This window comes from Python bivittatus, unplaced genomic scaffold (assembly GCF_059951505.1).
Source record: "Python bivittatus isolate LINGU-HERP-01145 unplaced genomic scaffold, Pbiv_v1 ctg000020_np1212, whole genome shotgun sequence".
Classification (NCBI taxonomy): Eukaryota; Metazoa; Chordata; class Lepidosauria; order Squamata; family Pythonidae; genus Python; species Python bivittatus.
In genome coordinates this window covers 66,746,545-66,764,891 of record NW_028277030.1, presented here as the reverse complement: position 1 = coordinate 66,764,891, position 18,347 = coordinate 66,746,545, and the positions used below count along the sequence as shown (strand labels likewise).

Sequence of the window (18,347 nt, the reverse complement as noted above, 5' to 3'; positions counted from 1 at the left end):
TGGCACCATAAATGATTGTCTAGCTCTTCTACGTGGACAGGCCACTCCTGATCTCAACAGAATCAGTTACAATCACCTATTAATAGGATGAGAGGTGGTAACAGAGTATTCACTGTCAACTTTTAAAAATGACTGTTTTAATTCCATTGTTCTTTTGATGGACTGTAAGACATTCTGGGAATTCCACTAAGTGAAAAATGGGTACTAATACTTTAAATAAATAAACTGAGACTACCAATTGCTGAGGGATACTGTCAAAATTTCCAAACTTCCAAAGTAAGTCAGACTAAGAATATTTCACCCCACAACTGCTGTAAATAGCTGAAACTGCAGGATTTTTCCAATGATGCAAACTGAAAAGCAGAATGGAAAAGAAAGAGCACAGGAGGCCAAAAAAACTCAGTGCTTGCTTCCCAAGCTTTATTTCAAAAAGCCCAAAATTTTTAGCATTTGAAGTGCTTATTTTTCAAGTAAGTTTGTCTTACAAAAAATGACCAAACAAATACAGGCATTTCCTTCTCCTGTATCATTAGGGAACTTTTAACCAGACATTCTTAAACTTAAAGAGGGTGGAATGGGCTTAAATTTAAATGTAATTTTTTAGGGTGGAAAGGCCAAAAACATGTATATATTTGCCAGAAATATATTTGAGACATTTTGCTTAAATGTTCATAGTTTTAAGAGATGGTGGTGGTGATGGTGGCAGTATATTCCACCTTCCTAGTATCTATATTTCACCATGGAATAACACTTTCTTTCGAAACCAACAGAAGATAAATTATGATTTCAGGAATATAAAATATGAAAAGGAATTTTACACTTTTGTAATGAAAATAATTAAAGAAGACACCAGAACTATGATATATTGCTTTATGTCCCATAAACTGCAGGATTCCAAAGGCTTGCTTTCCTCTGGTGTGCATTAGTTATTGACCTTTCAAGCTGGTGAGGTAATTCCCTTAACACTATAAACCATAGGATATCCTCCCCTGTGTTTAATGTTTTGACATTGCAAAAGTTCATAAAAATGTTCTACCGCATACAATGGAGATAAGAAAAATAACTTTTTGCTTTAGTCTTCAAAGACCAGTATTTGAAGTCTATGCAACACACTTATCTGTACTGTCAAGAGAAAAACACAAACACATAGCCTAAGATTAGATTTAGTTCAAAATAATTGACACTATTAACATTTTAAAATAGGTTAAACATTTAAACACAACAGTAACAGTCTACTTACTGGCTTACAGGACCAGGGAAAAAATAGTTCATTATATGAAATTGTATCTTAAGCCCATCTCATATTTATCCTTCACATATAAATCTGATTAATTCGTACAACTTTCTTCACGTAGCTATTTACTAATCTTATGTATCTTCATTTTTACTAAAATTAAAAAGAGTACTTTATTAGGGTACACATGCTGTTTGATCTTCCATTTCTACAAAAAATGGAATCGTAAAGATAGATGCCATTTAATTTAAAATAATAAATAGGAAATATTTTGATTGTTATTTGAAGCATAGGATAAATCCATACCAAAAATATCAAATATTTCAATATTTAAGTAAATATAAAATGCTGGTTAATGTTGGTCCTGGCCTATTGGTGGGAAAAGTATCTATCTGCATGCTAATTAGAACACATATAGTAACCATCAGGTTACCATATTTAAAATAATGTTAATACATTAGTAGTTAATTAATGTTATCCTTTATAAGAGGTGATTAACTGCTAGAGGTCATCCCATTAGTAACTTGATCATGCAAAGCCATTCTCAGAACAATGACTCAGAAACAACTTAACTGGACTTGTTCCCTACAGAGATGTGCAAAACAGTCTGAGCACAAACCACTTCAAGTTCAAAACAATGAAACATTTCAACTTTCGTACTGAAGAAGACACCCTCTTACAAGATATTTAAAGACTTCTTTGTTGTTTTGCTGAGCAAAGAACATATGCGCTCACAATGATTACTCCCGTTTTCAATAGCTGAGGCAGTAGCAGGGGGGAAATTTTGTTTCTGTCCCCTCTCCCTTGTGCTGTAAGAGTCAAACAACAGCTGTGAGCACTTTTTGGACAGTCACTGCCTGACTTCCAAAAGAAAAATATGCAAAATGATATGTTGCAAAGGAGAGTGATTGTCCATTATGACTTATATTTGTACCTTACCTATAGTCAAATTGGCCAAGGGGCCGATTTGAAAGAAATCTGAGTGCATTTACCACCGTATTCTGGAAATTATAAGCTAACTAATTGGAAAAGAATATATTGAGACTAATCTGTCATGAATGAGCACTTCAGATAATATTTACATGCATAATATCTTTATAGGAAGCAATTGCTTCCAATGTTCTTAAGTTTACAAACTTTAAAATCACCCCTTTGGCCAATTTCATTACGATTTAGGTGGCTGCTACCATTCAGCATGGACAGTCAGTCCAAATATTCTTGTGGCCCTTGGCTTAAAAACAAGGAAGCAAAAAGTTCAAAGAAAGTTCCCATTGTTTACTGTAGCCAGAACACTTCTGAGTTTTGTTCTGACAGAAGAAGAAACACTTGCCCCATTTAAAACGTTAGTCCTTAGAACACAGTCAACTCAGAATGTTCTGATGGAACATTTTGAGTTGGACTGTTCTATTCCAATGTCAGAACAAAACACAATCCTAATGCTTGGCTCTGCACATTTGTTGAGAAAAAAAAATCATTCTTTGGCCAAGAGTAATACATACATAATTCTAAAAATGTCTAAAACACTTTCTCTCCTTATTCTAATAACAAGGGAACTACTGTGAGTCTGTGAGTCCTTCCAATAGTGCAAGGGTACTGTTAAATAGGAAGGTTCAGCTTGTCCCATGAGGGCCAGGTCTTTTCGTGTTATGCTAGAAGCATGGGAAAGACCTCACCTCCCAGACTGCTAGGTGGCCTTCTCTTCCTCTCTCGTAGGAGAGAACCCAAGAATTAGTTCAAAACTGAAGGAAGTCAACATATGTTTCCTAATCATGTGAAGCACTGTTGTTGTAAATATGGATATAAAACACTTATATGCAAAAATGGTGAACAATATCAGCAAACAACTGCAGTAGAAGATGCAAAACTTGCAATCAAAAGAGCTAAAATCTCCAGAAATTAAGGTACGAGCATACAAAATAAAAGTAAGTCAAATGAATAAAACAGTTGTAAACTACCCAACAGAGACCCATTCAAGCATTGCTACACTCTCTTATCCACTCTTCAATAATATGTTTGGAGTTTTTAAATAAATGTGTACAGTATATTACAATCTTTGAACACAGATACTATGTACTAACACTTTAATACATAATTTGTAATCTTAAGTGTACTGTCATAGCACATTTCCTTTAGAACTTCAAGATTTTCTAAAACTGGCCAAAGGAAAAATGTTGCATAGTTCTCTCCGTATCTATTATTTTGGGTGGGGGTGAGGATTATTATTACTATTCTACTTCACTGCAATAATTTAACTGATGCAAGATTAGTTGTTTTCTTTAATTTGTGCTTAATTCAAGTAGCTGCTGTAAGTACTCTGTATTAAAAACCTATCTACAGTGATTAATATAAACACTGTTTCTAGACAAAATCTCTAAAGCATTAACCACCCATTGTTGATTATGTTCGATGATTAGAAAATGACACTTCTTAGTGTGAAAGATAGAACATCTTCAGCATGCTGCCAAAACACAGAAATGTAACTTCTCTCTTGACAGAATTCATTAACAAGAAGCATGAAAGTTCTGAAGCTGTTCTTTTCCTTCATGTAAAACTGTAATTAAAATGAAATCCATAATCACCCTACATCTGTCAACAAGAAGGTACTTTAATGTAACATAATAATTCTTTAAAAGAGGCAGATTTAATGAAACAGAAATCTACATAAAAAGGAAAATGTATGGGACACTTTACTCTATCCCCATCTTATGGTTGCAAAAGGAACAGCCATTTTAAAAGAGATGAGATTTCTAAAAAGAACAGATTGTATGAAAATAACGCTGATTATATTACTGTCTATATCAAAGGCATTGATCATAGTACTGATTTACAGAAGTAATTAACACGTTAGATTTCACTATAGCAAAACATTATAATCTATTCAATTAAAATGGGACATTCACATACTTTGTGTACTTTTTACTTAACCACAAAGTTGTATGAAGCAATGTAGAAGCTTTAAAAGTAAGCAGCCTTCTTTTCCAAAAAAAATTTATGTCTGCAATAGCTTATTCCTTTGAAGGATATAATGGTGTAGAAATTCCAAAAATTGTAAGACTGAAGACAGAAGTCTCTTTATTAGGTTTTAATAAATTATACAAATTGAAGGTTCCAGTTATATTTTTCCTGTATAATATTATGCATGTAGAGAAAGATGACAGAATTGACATTTCTTCTAAAAGTAAAAACTGAAAAAGAATAAAACTGCTTCATGGTTTTCATTTCTTTTATGATCCCCAACATCAGTAGCTGCTTAATAAAAGAAGAAAAGGAATGTACCATTGCAATCTCATCCTAGGAACTATTAAAATTGAGCTGGGCAAGGCTATTTACCAGTTTAAGTATTTTTTTTCTCTAGCACATAACAAAATAACATGAGAAATTAACATGTGAAGAAAGCAGTCTAGAATAGCTTCATTACTACAAATGGTAATATTTGAAATATTTTTATATTTTATTTATGGTTTTGTGTTTTAAAACTCTGTCTCCCACTACAAGGCTCCAAAATCAAATATTTCCTTAGCTGCAAGGTTATTTATTTATGATGTGATTTAACATCAGAAGTTCAAAAAGGTATAAACAGTAGAAAACATGCACATTACAAATATCCTCTGGATAATAATTTTTTGTTTTTAAAGGTTTGTAGGAATACATAATGGCTGCCAGTTGAGGTTATGTTTAAAGTTCTCTGATAAGGCACTTTATATAATCCTTACAAAAAGAGGCAATATTTTCTAATCAATATTAAAACTGCATTTCAGTCACTGGTGTTGGTTATATACACTTACTAAATAATTTCATCAAAGACTATATAATGAACTCTGAGATTTATTTCTAAGAATTATTTAATGCAAAAAGAATGAAAATAGAAAACACAAATATCTGAATTTAATCATATATAAGATCCTGGGAATGTAAGTATAAGAAATCAGTCAGTGAATTAAGAACTTCTCTTTCCTTTAGCCTCGACTCTTCTTTAAAATTATCTGGAAAGAAAAACAGATTTTTCAGATACATAAGCTCATTATTTCATTTAAATGTAGTCATGTATTTTATATGAAATGCTTTAGATGGCTTTCATCTGTTTCCAAATACCTTTCATTTAAACAGAGTATGACTACAATGATCACTCTAACCAATAAAACAGTGACCTTGTACCTACACAAGTAAACCTTTTGAATCAGCGAGCATGTGTCTTTCCATTCCTCTAGTTCTTTTGTTGTTCTACATTTTACAATACACGAGTAGGGAACATTCTTTAAAATAAAATTTATGTCAGCCTGACATCTGTAGCTAGTGATGCAGCATTACTAGAAGTCAGGGTGGATTTGTTAAAAATAAGACCTGCCAAACTAATTTCATTTTTTCATCAAGTAACTTTAGTACCATACACTGCGGGGGGTTCTGTGGCCTTTTTGTCATGGGCACACAACTTTCTTAAGGGGATTACAGTAGCAGACCCTCTCTCTAAAGGATCCATTGGAATGGTCCACTCCTGGACACTAATGGAATAGAGCTGGTGATCCTTTCAAGGCCTCTGTGACATTATGGAATGATGACAGAACCACAGACATGATTGCCCTTAAATGCTCTCATCAGCACTGTGAACCCAAAATGTAAAGTCTGTAAGATGGGTAAAGCACAACTGGCACTAGCCTAAACAGGAATCAACTAGCATATGAGCACTACATAGTGTCACGTCTGTAGAAGTACCCCTCTCCATTGCATCCTCAAGCTCTTATGAAGGGCTTGTGGGCAATGACTTAATAATGACAGCTCCTGAACCCTTGGTCATTTGCTCTTATGTACTGGCTAAATATTTTTAGGAGAAAATTACTGACTATCATAAGAAATATGTATGAATTTTGAGGATTTTATAGAAATTCAATGCAATACAATATTTCAGGGTTTTTTTTTTCTTTTTATTAAAGACATGTTAAAGAGAACAGTGCAGTTTTGGTTTCTTAAAATGTAACTAATGGGATTGCATTTCATCATGAGTAACTCCCTCCTTCTCTTCAAGCCTTAGCTGATAAGACTGCTTAAAATGCAAGACTAGAGCATTTTTTTCTACACTCAAGCTTTTAGCCTAATGTAATGGAAGCATACACACACATGCGTGCTCACACACACAAACATATATAAATTAATTATGATGTGAACTTAACATATGTGTCCACTACTCTATTTCTAACCTTAGCTACTTCCTAATTTTAGAGTTAAGGAAAGGCTTACAGAGAAGAGTGGCAATTTTTTCACTCAGTCAAGCTGGTTGATAAAACCTATAATCTTCTTTTCTTATGTCATTTTCTGTCATTCCACTGTGTCCTCTGCATTGGTTAGTTGTTGTCTTTTGGTGGTCTTCATCCTCTTCTGATCTTCAGTATGCTTCCTCAGATTGAGCCCCACAACTCTCTTTAACAATTTTCTTGAACCCCGAATGAACAGCCTGTCAGCAGTGCAAATACTACCTAATCCAATTTAAGTTGATCCACAGCTCTTTATTGAAATTAACAACCCCACTACAACAGCTATGTCTGTCTGCTTCATTTTAGTTGCCAGCCATTTCCTCCCCCCCCGACAAAAAACCCTCCTGTTTCAGTTGTTTCTGATATTTTAAGACTTCCCCCTTAATAGTGACTCAGCCCAGAAGCCTTCTATGAGAATTAGTTCCTGTGTGAATTTAAATTGACACATACTCTTAGCTTCTTGTTATCAGCAAAACTGGCACACAGCAATTATAGGTAGTCCTCGCTTAACAACCACAATAGGGACCAGAAAATTGGTCATTAAGCTAGGTGGTCATTAAACGAGTCATCACAAGACCAGACCCAATTTTACAACCATTTTTACAATGGTTAAGCGAATCAGCATGATCATTAATCAAATCATGTGGTTGTTAAGTGAATCCAGATTCCCCAATAGACTTTTTTGCTAGAATTTGCTTAACAACCATGGTGATTCACTTAACGACTGTTGTAAAAAAGGTCACAAATCATGATCATGTAACCACGGAGGGGCATGATGGTTTGTGATGGTTGTAAGTGCAAGTACAGGTCATAAAGCACTTTTCCAAGGTCAACGTAACTTTGAACCATCGTTAAACTAACAGTCATTAAGTGAGGACTACCTATATTTGGATTTTGGTATGGAAGCAAAAATAATTTGGAGCCAGCAAGGAGCCATAGTGATGCTTTGGGGAACTGATTTCAGTTTGAGGATGAAAGTGTGAAAAATAATTTTGCATCTGTACATTTTCCACATATAGACATATAGTCTGGATTCTTGCCAGTCCTGGTTATTGAGACCTAGTAGAAAGGGACTTATGGAGGAGGTCCAGAGTGAGGTAAACATTCCATTCCATTCTCCCTTGAAAGAGGCAGTGGTGTGGCCTCTCCTAAGAGAACCATAACTACTTGTGAATACTACTCTACTGCAAATACCCCACTGAAGAAGATAATGACTGATTAATTTCATATGTTCCTGAATGGTGCAATTACCTGATCCAATTCATCCAGAGTTCAAGTTTCATTCTGGCACTGCAACTGCTTTGATTGCCCTAACAGAAGACTTGCTGGGGGGTGGGGGGGGGTGTTCGTTCTCTTTAATCTTATGGCAGCTTTTTATACCACTGTCTGGCTGCCCATGCATTAGCAATCTTCCATTTAGATTACTGCAATGTTCTTTCTGTGGGGTTTAAAATATCCTTGCAGTGAATACCCCTTTTATAGTATTATTTTTATTATATTTTTAGCATACAGAATTATTTTGACAAGCAGTTACACCTAATCCAATTCACTGATTTGTGTTTTAGTACTAACAACTATAATTTAGATATACATGTTCTAACATAAATTTGTAATGCAATTATACAAGAATGATTATTTTTCTCAATGTAATAAAATTTTAATAAAAATCTTATGTTTATAAAAGGTAGTCTCATCTGAACGCTCCCTTAGATCTTAATATAATTGCATGCAGCTTTAACGTTATAGTACGCAAATTAAGATTCAATAAAGAATTTAACTATGATTACCTTTGCTGAAGAGAGAACATGTTCATATTTAATTATTTTACTTTTTTCTTCAACAGCCTTGGCCCTGGCTTCTTCTGCTAACCGAAACAGGAACAGTAAGAAATTCAAATGTACCTTTTAAAAAAAAGTACAAAATTCAAAACCTTGCAAAAAATCTCAAACACACTAGATCATATTAATCTATAAAATTATATATAATGATACTTATTAAACAGTTCTCAAAACTGAATTTATAAATATATCTATGTCTATTTCTTACATTCTTTACTTCTGGAACATTAGCATTTCCAATCAAATACATATAAATTTTTTGGAAATTTTGAAACAATGGAATAAATAAATTATGTTTCAAAAAGATGTCCTAGACCATGGAAAGGCATGAAGGTAAAATCTGTCTACAGATTTCTCCTTGATCATGTCATCTGGCAGCCATATGATCCAAGGAAAAGATGGAGCTGTTTTAAAGAGTTGAGACAAGTGATACATTTGTGCTCCAGCATCCTCTTAAGGAGCCCTCTAGAATCAAATATGAAGTTCTGTACAGCCCAAATATTTACCTAGTCCTTTCTCCCAATTTTTTTTTAAACCTTCGAGTCAGTGTTGACTCCTGGCGACTACCTAGGCAAGTCCCCAGTTTTCTTGGCAAGATTTCAGAAGCAGCTTGCCTTTGCCTGCTTCCTAGGGCTAAGAGACAATGGCTAGCCCAAGGTCACCCACCAGGCTTTGTGCCTAAGGCAGAACTAGAACTCACAGTCTCCTGGTTTCTAATTTGGTGCTTACCACTACACCAAACTGGCTCTTTCTCCCAATAATCTACCTTAAAAATGAGATTTAGATCAGATGCAAATCTGAGAATAGAGGCAGATGAGTTTTTTATGGCTTTCTTTTCAGAATTTCTTTTCAGGGTTATTATAGAGCCAGTTTGGTGTAGTAGTTAAGGAGCTGGCCTAGAAACCAGGAGATTGTGAGTTCTAGGCCTCTCTTAGGTATGAAAGCTGGCTGGGTGACTTTGGGCCAGATATTCTCTCTCAACCCAACCCACCTCACAAATTGTTGTTGTGAGGAAAATAGGAGGACAAAGGAGTATTTGGTATGTTCACCACCTTGAGTTATATATTAAAAAAGGTGGGATAAAATATAATAACAACAACCCCCAGTGAGATACTACCTTCACGTGGTTGTGGGACATGAATGCTCCAAGGAGGATGAAAGCTATGCCAGAGGTTCAACCAATTTGGACAGGTCTCATCAGAGGAGCCAGACAAAGAATGTCTCCCCCATAAACAATATGGTGAGACGTAATTTACAGAAACCTATACCAGATTAGTCATTGCCCGGGTCAACAAGGACCACACTAGCTGATCTAGTTCCTGGACATCTGGTGACAAGTGGGTTACAGGACTCAGGATTGTTGGCTGAGCAACCAGGGCCAGCAGCTGCAGGACTACTAGAAGAAAAGTTGTTTACCGATCACAAATATACAAAGACTGAAAACAAAGAAATAATGATCTGCTATTACAAATCAAGTCCAATGAGAAGAGGATATCTGAAAAGAATGCACCTGTTTTGGAAAGAACAACATCCAGAATCAGAACAGAACAGAGGCTAGCAGATCAAAGTTGATTTATAATACAAAATAAAGTATTCACAGAAGTAGAATTGGAAGAACTGCAAAGGTCTACCCAGGGCAAAGAAATCGAAGCCTTTCCAGAAGTAGCTCAGACTGTAGAGACGAACCAGGGGGAGTCAGCAGTAGAGGAAGCCAGCATAGCTATTGAATCATTTTCATTCCCAAACCAGGCACCCTTTCCTATGCCTTCTCCTTAGAAAGAACAAAGCCCTCCTCAGAAAGAACAAAGCCCTCTAACAAGAGGAGAGGGGAAACAAACTTCTCACTGCAAGAAACAAACCAACTAATGTACAGCACGGCTGCAGTTATAACTGAATACCTTGGATGCAAAATCAACAAACAAGAAAAAAAGCCAAACAGTGAATACCATCGGCATTGACAAAATCACCATCAGTCAATTGCAAAAGGCAGCTTTACTTGGAACAGCTTACATCCTGCAACCATACCTTTACTATTATTAAGCAACAACATCTGCCTATCCCAGGTCCTAGGAAGGTCTCGATAAGTAGACAAAAATGCAAAATCCAGTCTAAACATCTAACTGACTGTGCGACCAACCATAATAATAGTAATATATCTTAATGGTCAATTTCTTTTCAAGTAAACAATGTATAACATGATTTGACATTAGCTATGGATAATCCTGACCCAACAGATACCATCAGTCTTGTCCCAACCCTTCTGGCCTTTTACAAGGCCATATAGACCTGGTTTTGTCATCAAACCTGGGGCCCTGATGGCAAGGGTGAGCCCGTTTCTCAGTTGTGTTAACTGTGATGATTATTAGTGTCATTGTGGGTTGTTTTTCTTGGTTGCTATTTATATTTATGTTATTTATAATTTTGCGATATTGTTTTTATTCTGTTTTTAATTTTAATTTTATTAAATTTTATTATTATAAATTTAATTAAATTTAAAATAAATTATAAATTATTTAATTTAATTTTATTCTGTTTTTAATTGTTAGCCATCCAAAGCCATATTCTTGAGATGGGCAGCCATATAAATAATATCCTTTTTTTAGTCAGGTTTCAAAGAGACTGATATACATAATGGTATTTTCATTCATACACACACACAAACACACACACACACCATATAGTTATATCTCTACATATGGAATAGGTATAGAGATAGAGATATGAGGGCATCCAACTTAAAATCTTCCAGAGTAAATGCCACTCTGAAACATTTCCTGATCTTTAAGAACCATTAATTTAGCCAAGGAACAGAATTCAAAAATAAGTTTTTAAAATCGTGAAATCTACACAGCATACTGCACATGGTCCTTTGACTTTTATAGAACAGTTTTGACTCAATTCTGTTAGTCATAGTTCCTGCCAGAAATATACAATTAGGGCAACTTTTTAAAACAGATCTTGTAACGTTTTAAATTTATTGTACAATTACAGGAATTTCAGATTATTAATAAAATGATATTATATTTCAGGCTGTGATTGACTGCAACGGATTTGCAACCAAGTATTAAAAAGGGTAAGTTTGATTTATGATTATTATTCTGTCCCATTACTTTTGGTCCCTTAACAAGTGGGAGGCACATATGCAAACTGTTGTAATTCCTACACCGTTCACCTGAGTTGAATGTACATACCCTCAAATTAAAGCTGACAGTCTGCAGTTAAAGCACATTGTGTTTGTTTCATTCCAAATCCATTGTGGTGGTGTATAGAGCCAAACATGTTAGAATTGTGTCGATGTCCCAATATTTCTGGACCTGACTGTATATTTGTTCAAAATATTCTAAACTCTTTTAAAGAAAGTGGATGCTTAATTGCCCTGTACGGAAAAGTAAAAGAAGTTTTAACTTTATAAATATTTTGTAAGGGCTGAAAAGCTACTTTGTAAGAACAAATGAATAGTGAGGGTTGTTGTTTTTTTGTTCATTAAAGTCACAATCCTCCACGCACAGTGAAGTAAACTTACTGAACACAATGAAATTGATTTCTGAGGAAAAAAACAGAATTGCACAGTACCTCATTTAAATTTTTAATAAAGTCATGAAACACTGAATGTTAAGATGAGTTACAACAGAGTAATACCCCATTAAAATTACATTAAATTTAGTATTACATTTTATTTGAAAACCAAAGACAATTTTAGGGATTCTTAAACTGTGTAATTCAAGATACTTTTGTAAACAAGATTACTTCAGGTCTTTGGAAACTCACTAAATTAAGAAAAATAAATGTGAAAGAGTAGAAACAATTTTCATCATTTGGTAAAATGTTCAGTCTTAATGAGTCAACAATAATAAAGATAAGGATTACAAGCTACAAAAATAACTGCTAATGAATATAACAATTCAAAAACTGTAAGATAAGGTTTGTTTTGCCTGAAAGTGTTACTTTTCAGTTTGAATATCATAGCAAGTACAATGGGATATATTATCTTCCAAATGTATAATAGCTTGTTCATTATTATTTAAATTTTTAAAATAAAATAAAATTGTTTCTTCTGTTGTGAATATTACTTAAACCAAAAAACTAAACAAATAGATTTCTTAAGCAGGCTGTACTTCCTTTTCTGAGTTATAACTGAAAACATTTAGAACTAAGTTCAATTTCCAAATATCTAATTGGTGTATGAACCATTCTTTTAAATTTAATGTGCCATGATGATTTTGAGTAAATTAAGTTTTATATAATAATTTTTATATCTCTAAAATAACAAAGTGATTTTAGATAACAATAACAAAGTGATTTTAGATCTGTAGATGTACAGGTAGTCTTCAACTTATGACCACAATTGGGACCAGAACTTCCATTGCTATGTGATGCAGTCATTACGTAAGTCCGCCCAATTTTACAACCTTTTTTGCCACAGTTGTTAAGTGAATCACATAGTTGTTAAGTGAATCTGGCTTCTGCCATTGACTTTGCTTGTCAGAAGCCCCCATGGAAGGTCGCAAATGGCAATCACGTGACCCTGGGATGCTGCAACTATCATAAATACATATTGGTTGCCAAGCACCCAAATTTTGATCATGTGACCATGGGAATGCTGCGACGATCATAAGCGTGAGGAGCAGTCATAAGTCACTTTTTCCATCACCACCATAACTTCAAATGGTCATTAAATGAATGGTCACAAGTCAAAGATTACCTATAGTGATTTGTTTCTAAAAATAAATTTCTTTTCCCCAGAATTCAAAAATTCCGGACATTTTATATATCAAATACTATTGTTTTTATTTTCTCCAATGAGATGACAAAGGCAGGATCTTGTGATGTCATCTGGGAGGTTTTTAAGCCCATAGAATCTGAAAAAGTAGAACATTCTCCATTTTTAGCTCTGCTTCTTGGGCACTTGATTCCTGCCCCTCCAAGTTAGTTAAAGCAAACAGGGAGGATGCAGTGTGTGGATCCAGGCTATAGTCAATTCTTCTTTGTGGGAGGGGGTTATGCCAGTAGCCCTGGAAGAAATGTTGACTTATTCCCTTCTTATGAGGCTTGCCCTGGATTCACTACTGTTGCCCTATATCCAATTTCCTGTTTGTGGAGATAATTATAGAGAAATTGGCAAGAAACAATTCCAAAGAATCCTGAAAAAAGTGAATTATCTGAATGCTTAGCAATCAGGATTCAGGCCTGGATATGGAGCTGAAACTGCCTTGGTTTCTCTCATGGATAATGTGTGGCAGTACCTGGAGTGAAGGAGTATGACATTCACATTCTGCTAGACCTCTTGGTGGCTTTTGATACTTTTGGCCATATTATCCTTCTGGCCCACCTACAATGGTTGGAAGTTGCAAGCAATGTTGTATAGTGGTTCTTCTTGAGAAGGCAAGTCCAGTTGGTTGCAGGGGAGAAGAGGTCTGGCCACAGATATGCCCTAGGATTCAGTCCTCTTTCACATCCTGCTTATCTATATGAAGCTGCTAGGAAAGGTCATTCACAGGTTTGGAGTGAAATATCATGAATTTGCAGATAATGTCCAGTTGTATATCTCAATCCCTGATGAAGTGGAGGGTGTGGTAGAAATCCTGCTCCAGAAAAACTAGCTCAGATTCAACCCAACTTAAAAAAAAAAAAAGGGCATTCATTTGGAAGCCTTCTGATTCTGGGTTGATACCATATTTGGAAATTTGTGGGTCCTCCTGGATTCACAGCTCTTGCAGGAAAAACAGTTGGAATCTATAGCCAGGAGGGTCTTTACCCAGCTTTAGCTGGTATACCACTTGTGACCATACCTACAATAAGGGACACTAAGAATGGTTATTCATGCCCTTGCCACTTCCTGTATATGTTAGTGTAAATTCCTTGACATGGGGCTGTCCTTGAAGACCACCCAGAAACTTTAACTGGTGCAAAATACAGTTGTCAATTTGTTTATAGGACAAACCAGAGTTATGCAAATCATGGCATTTCTTGTTATATTCTATGGAAGTGAAAGCTGGACTTTGAAGAAGCAGGATAAGAAAAGTATTGATGCTTTTGAACTTTGGAGTTGGAGAAGACTCCTGAGAATACTGTGGACAGCCCAGAAAACAAACCAATGGATCATTGAACAAATCAACCCACAGTTCTTATTTGAGGCAAAAAAGGCCAGGCTCAAATTATCCTACTTTGGACACATTATGCGAAGACCAAACTCGCTGTAATGCTTGGAAAGGTGGAAGGAAAGAGAAGAAGACAACCAGGAGCAAGGTGGATGGACTCAGTTACAACAGTGATGAGTGCACCATTGGAACCATTGAAAGACCAAGTTAGGGACAGATTCTCATGGAGAAAATCTATCTAAGTGGTCGCTAAGAGTTGACAATGACTTGATGGCACTTAATAATTTCTATGTATTTATTATTGCACTGGCTCATTTCTGTGCTCTTTGTGCACTCTCCAGAGTCTTTTATGATTAGGCAGTTTAGAAATTGCCAATGCTAATCCCCATTAGGAATCAGGCAGCTGCATTCTTTATCAGTTGAATATTCCAACTACTTAAGGCCCATATTCAGACTTTAGCACAATTGATAAAACAGAATGTTTTTAATAATTTGATTATATTAAAATCTCAACAATTGGTCTGAGATTCCAAAACAAACAGTCATTCTTAAATTGCTCATCTGTAAGACCTGAAGAGTCCAAACTTTACTGGTGAATTATTGGTGCTTAAAAACCAGATTCTTCAGATTGCAGCCAACCAGAATGACTTCTATTGTGTTTGGATTCAGCCTGAACTGTTTCACTAATCGTATCCATGCCAAATATTGTGCAATGTTGAATAGGCAACAAGACTGTTGTGACTTCATTTAAATAAAAGCATTGCATTCAATATGATTTACTTCTGAGAATAAATGAATCATATTATTACACCAGTAAGGATGTTATTCTTATATTTAAAAACCCCTAATATTCTCAAATTCCATATTTCTTTTACTATAGTTTCAGTCAATAGTCTGATATAAGTCAATCTTATATTCCGCATCTTATTATTGCAAGCCTGCATAATTTCTGAACCAAGCTTCATGCAGCCAATCAGCTATATATGATAGTCCATCAAATGCTGAAAGGCCATCTAGCTTTTAACCTGTCTGTAACTATATATACATTCAAGATTATTGGATTTCAAGTGATTCACAACTCTGAGAGGACCGAGTGACTACAATTCACATTTTTGTAGTCACTCACACATTTATCAGATCTCTAGAAACAGCAATTAGTTTGACTGTCCAAAGATTGTAGAAGAGTGAGTTACTGTAAACACTAGGGCTGTGCAAAATACTCAAAAGGGATAACACACATCGGTGTCCATTCCTAACCACATTGATGCCAAAATCATGTCACAATGCAAACTCAACCCTTTCACCTGTGTTGTGACATCATAAAGAGTTTATATTATGCACAGCACAGAAAAAGAATTATTACAAAAGTCTCCTTCTGATATATGAAAACATAGGATTTCCCATTTAAACTGGCTGTCAGTAGAACAAGAGAAATGGAAGAACCTCTGTGTTCAAAAGTGACAACCTTGCAAAAAATTTTATTGGCATGATAGGACTTGGCAGAAGGGGGGTGCAGAATCATATTTCTTAAACTGCAGTCAAAGAAGCTTCTGACAATTTTTACAGTGTTTAACACTGGTACACAGGATAGAGCTCTCCATCATGCACACATGAAATTTCTTTGCATGCAACCCCAGGTCAAGTACTGCTTACCAGGCTAGCACTGATATACTGTACAAAGATGATTTACAGAACTTGCTGTCATTACACTCAAGTCAGGCTTAAACAAAAGGAACCACCCACAACGGAAAGAAATGGAGCTTCCACCTTCAGACCTTGCACCCTCACTTAATGAGTGGATGGGAAGCGCGGGAAGCAGTTTTCCAGTGAGATTCCTTAAAGTTACCGAGTTAGCCTCTCTGGGAAGCAAGACACTGAACAGAACACTGAATTCGTCCTGCCCCGGCACGCCTCCTCTCTCGCATTGCAGAGCAGGACACGGGCGTTCAAAGGCGTTGCGCAGAGCTAGGGAAGACAACGGCCACCTCCCTCCTTTCTAGCTTCTCTCCCCCCCCCCCCCCCCCGCAACTGTCCCTCACCAGCAGGTCGGTGTTACCGCCCAAACGGAGTTGGGGCTTGTGCTTCTTCACCAGGCTCTTCAGGGTGCTTCGCGGCAGGGTACGCTTCATCTCAGCGGCGCGGGAACCCTCTCTCGTAACCAACGCCGGACTCCGAATCAGCGTACTTCCGGCGGGGTGCTCGCCCCAAAACACTCCACGATCGAATCGAGCGCGCTTGCGCCGTATAAGTTCGAATCTGCCGCCGCGCGCCTTACGTCACAGTAGCAGCTGACGTATCGACCCGCCTACTTTTTCCCGGAGTGATTGGTGGAAGGGAGCGCCTTTCTCTTTTCTTCATTCAGAGGTACTGTTGAGAGAAGCAAGGGAATGAATGCGCCCTTCATCCTCCAGTTTGATATCCTCCATTATATCCAGCACGATACATACTGCTCTCCTCCCCCACACCACACACACACACACATAAATGAACACGGTCTTTTTGTACAATGGACTTATTTAAACTCAGTAGGACTTGAATAGCCCGTGAATGTGTCTTAATCTGTTACGAACTTATTTTAAAAGTTGCAAATTTATGTGCAGATCTCTGCTTATGGTAAAAGTCGGCAATAGTTGTAAGGGGATCTTGTCCGCGAAGGATTACGCCGCGATCGGTAAGGCTTCAAAAGAATGCACTCAACTCTTCGTGATTACAAACGTGACTCTTCCAACTGAACTATTTCGCCTTTTGGGGAGTCACCAAATGAAGTTGTGGTTTTGTTTGTTTTTTTACTTTTAAATTTTATTCGTGAAATATAGCAAAGAATGAATACATCAGTGATATACAAAAGAAACTACATACATTGATGAAAAAATTAGCATAAGGGAAAGAAACTGAGAAAAAAGTTAAAGAAAGATACATATGATATCAATATAAAACTTACTCAATTCTTAAACTTATTAAATCTAGACCATAGAGGAACACATTGCTTCATCTTCCCATTTTTAGAACCCAAAGATGCTTTAAAAATTGATAAAGGACACATATCTGAATCCATTCCAGCTGTGTTCTCACTTTCACAAACAGTTCTCCTAGGCTGGCCCAAAATTGCAATTATTTACCTGGGAATAAATTTATTCAAATTTGTTATAGCTGCCCAACTCTGATGGAGTCAGGCACAGAGGAGAGAGAGCTGGGTGACTCCAAGGCTCCACACAATCCTTCCATCATATGTGTGATCTGTCAGTCAGTTGAGATGTTTTTGGAGACAGGTGTAGCACTCTTCCAGAACAGCACTATACTTGTGTACAAAACTAGTTTGAGTGACAAGTGACAGAGCCAGAGCATCTCCATGACAACCTGAAAAGTGGCTAAATCCTGTTTTTGGGGAACCTGCCTGCACTTGCCCAATACCACTTACCACAGGTTTAGGAGAATAATTGGTATAATCAGCGGGTGATGCTCTTTGGGAGAGGAAACAAAGCTTGGAAATCCATGAAATGTTTTCCTTACTTTGTCCCTTATTAAACCTGTAATCGCTGGGATTGAATAGGGCTTGGCCACGAGGCAATCCAACATATGCCGGGGTACTTTTCTACTGAGTCATGGACATGAAAAAAAAGTCCAGGGGAGTTATACTTGGGTATCTCATGCATGACTAGAGTGAACACACAAGACAGGAGTAGGAGTGTGCCATAAAATTCTATTCCTGACATGTATGTAGAGAAAGGCTCTCTCCTTAAAGAATTTTCCTCCTTAAGGAATTTGGGAGTGAATGCCCATACATATGCAGTCCCACCACAAAGGGAGGCTAGCCCCAAATGGCAGGAAGGAGAACTGGCTGCTGTCAGGGATGAGTCTCCCAGAAGATCTAAAGTAGGGGTGTACATCTTGCAGGAGGTGTCCTTCTCTTGGGTATCCTGGGACCAAACTG

At 36.5% G+C, this 18,347-nt stretch overlaps 2 protein-coding genes across 11 annotated transcripts in view; one reads left to right on the top strand and one right to left on the bottom strand.

Moving 5' to 3' along the window:
- Positions 1 to 18,347, top strand: part of LOC112541063 (uncharacterized) — a 381,739-nt gene that overhangs the window by 311,490 nt on the left and 51,902 nt on the right. For 7 of the 10 annotated variants that reach the window (XR_015796091.1, XR_015796089.1, XR_015796087.1 and 4 more), the window contains 2 exons: positions 8,324 to 8,362; positions 11,348 to 16,396. Coding sequence is in view for 5 of the 10 variants with exons in the window: in XM_088140569.1 (XP_087996695.1) it covers positions 8,324 to 8,362; positions 11,348 to 11,386 (78 nt within the window). In the remaining 5 variants the exon portion in view is untranslated. Of the gene's footprint in view, positions 1 to 8,323; positions 8,363 to 11,347; positions 16,397 to 18,347 lie in introns of those variants that run through there. The other 3 variants (XM_088140587.1, XM_088140581.1, XM_088140574.1) reach the window with 2 other exon arrangements.
- Positions 576 to 17,298, bottom strand: CENPW (centromere protein W). The gene is made up of 3 exons (XM_007429938.3): positions 16,456 to 17,298; positions 8,268 to 8,381; positions 576 to 5,217 (listed from the first exon to the last, which is right to left on the bottom strand). Exons 1-3 carry the CDS (start codon positions 16,543 to 16,545, stop codon positions 5,191 to 5,193), a joined length of 231 nt encoding a protein of 76 aa, XP_007430000.1. The 5' UTR covers positions 16,546 to 17,298; the 3' UTR covers positions 576 to 5,190.

Excerpts from the sequence above, each read along its gene's own strand:
- CENPW (XM_007429938.3), bottom strand. The coding sequence starts at position 16,545 with ATGAAGCGTACCCTGCCGCGAAGCACCCTGAAGAGCCTGGTGAAGAAG. Across the intron at positions 8,382-16,455 it reads GCGGTAACACCGACCTGCTG|GTACATTTGAATTTCTTACT; the intron begins GTGAGGGACAGT and ends TTTTTTTAAAAG. Across the intron at positions 5,218-8,267 it reads ATGTTCTCTCTTCAGCAAAG|ATAATTTTAAAGAAGAGTCG; the intron begins GTAATCATAGTT and ends TTTTCTTTCCAG.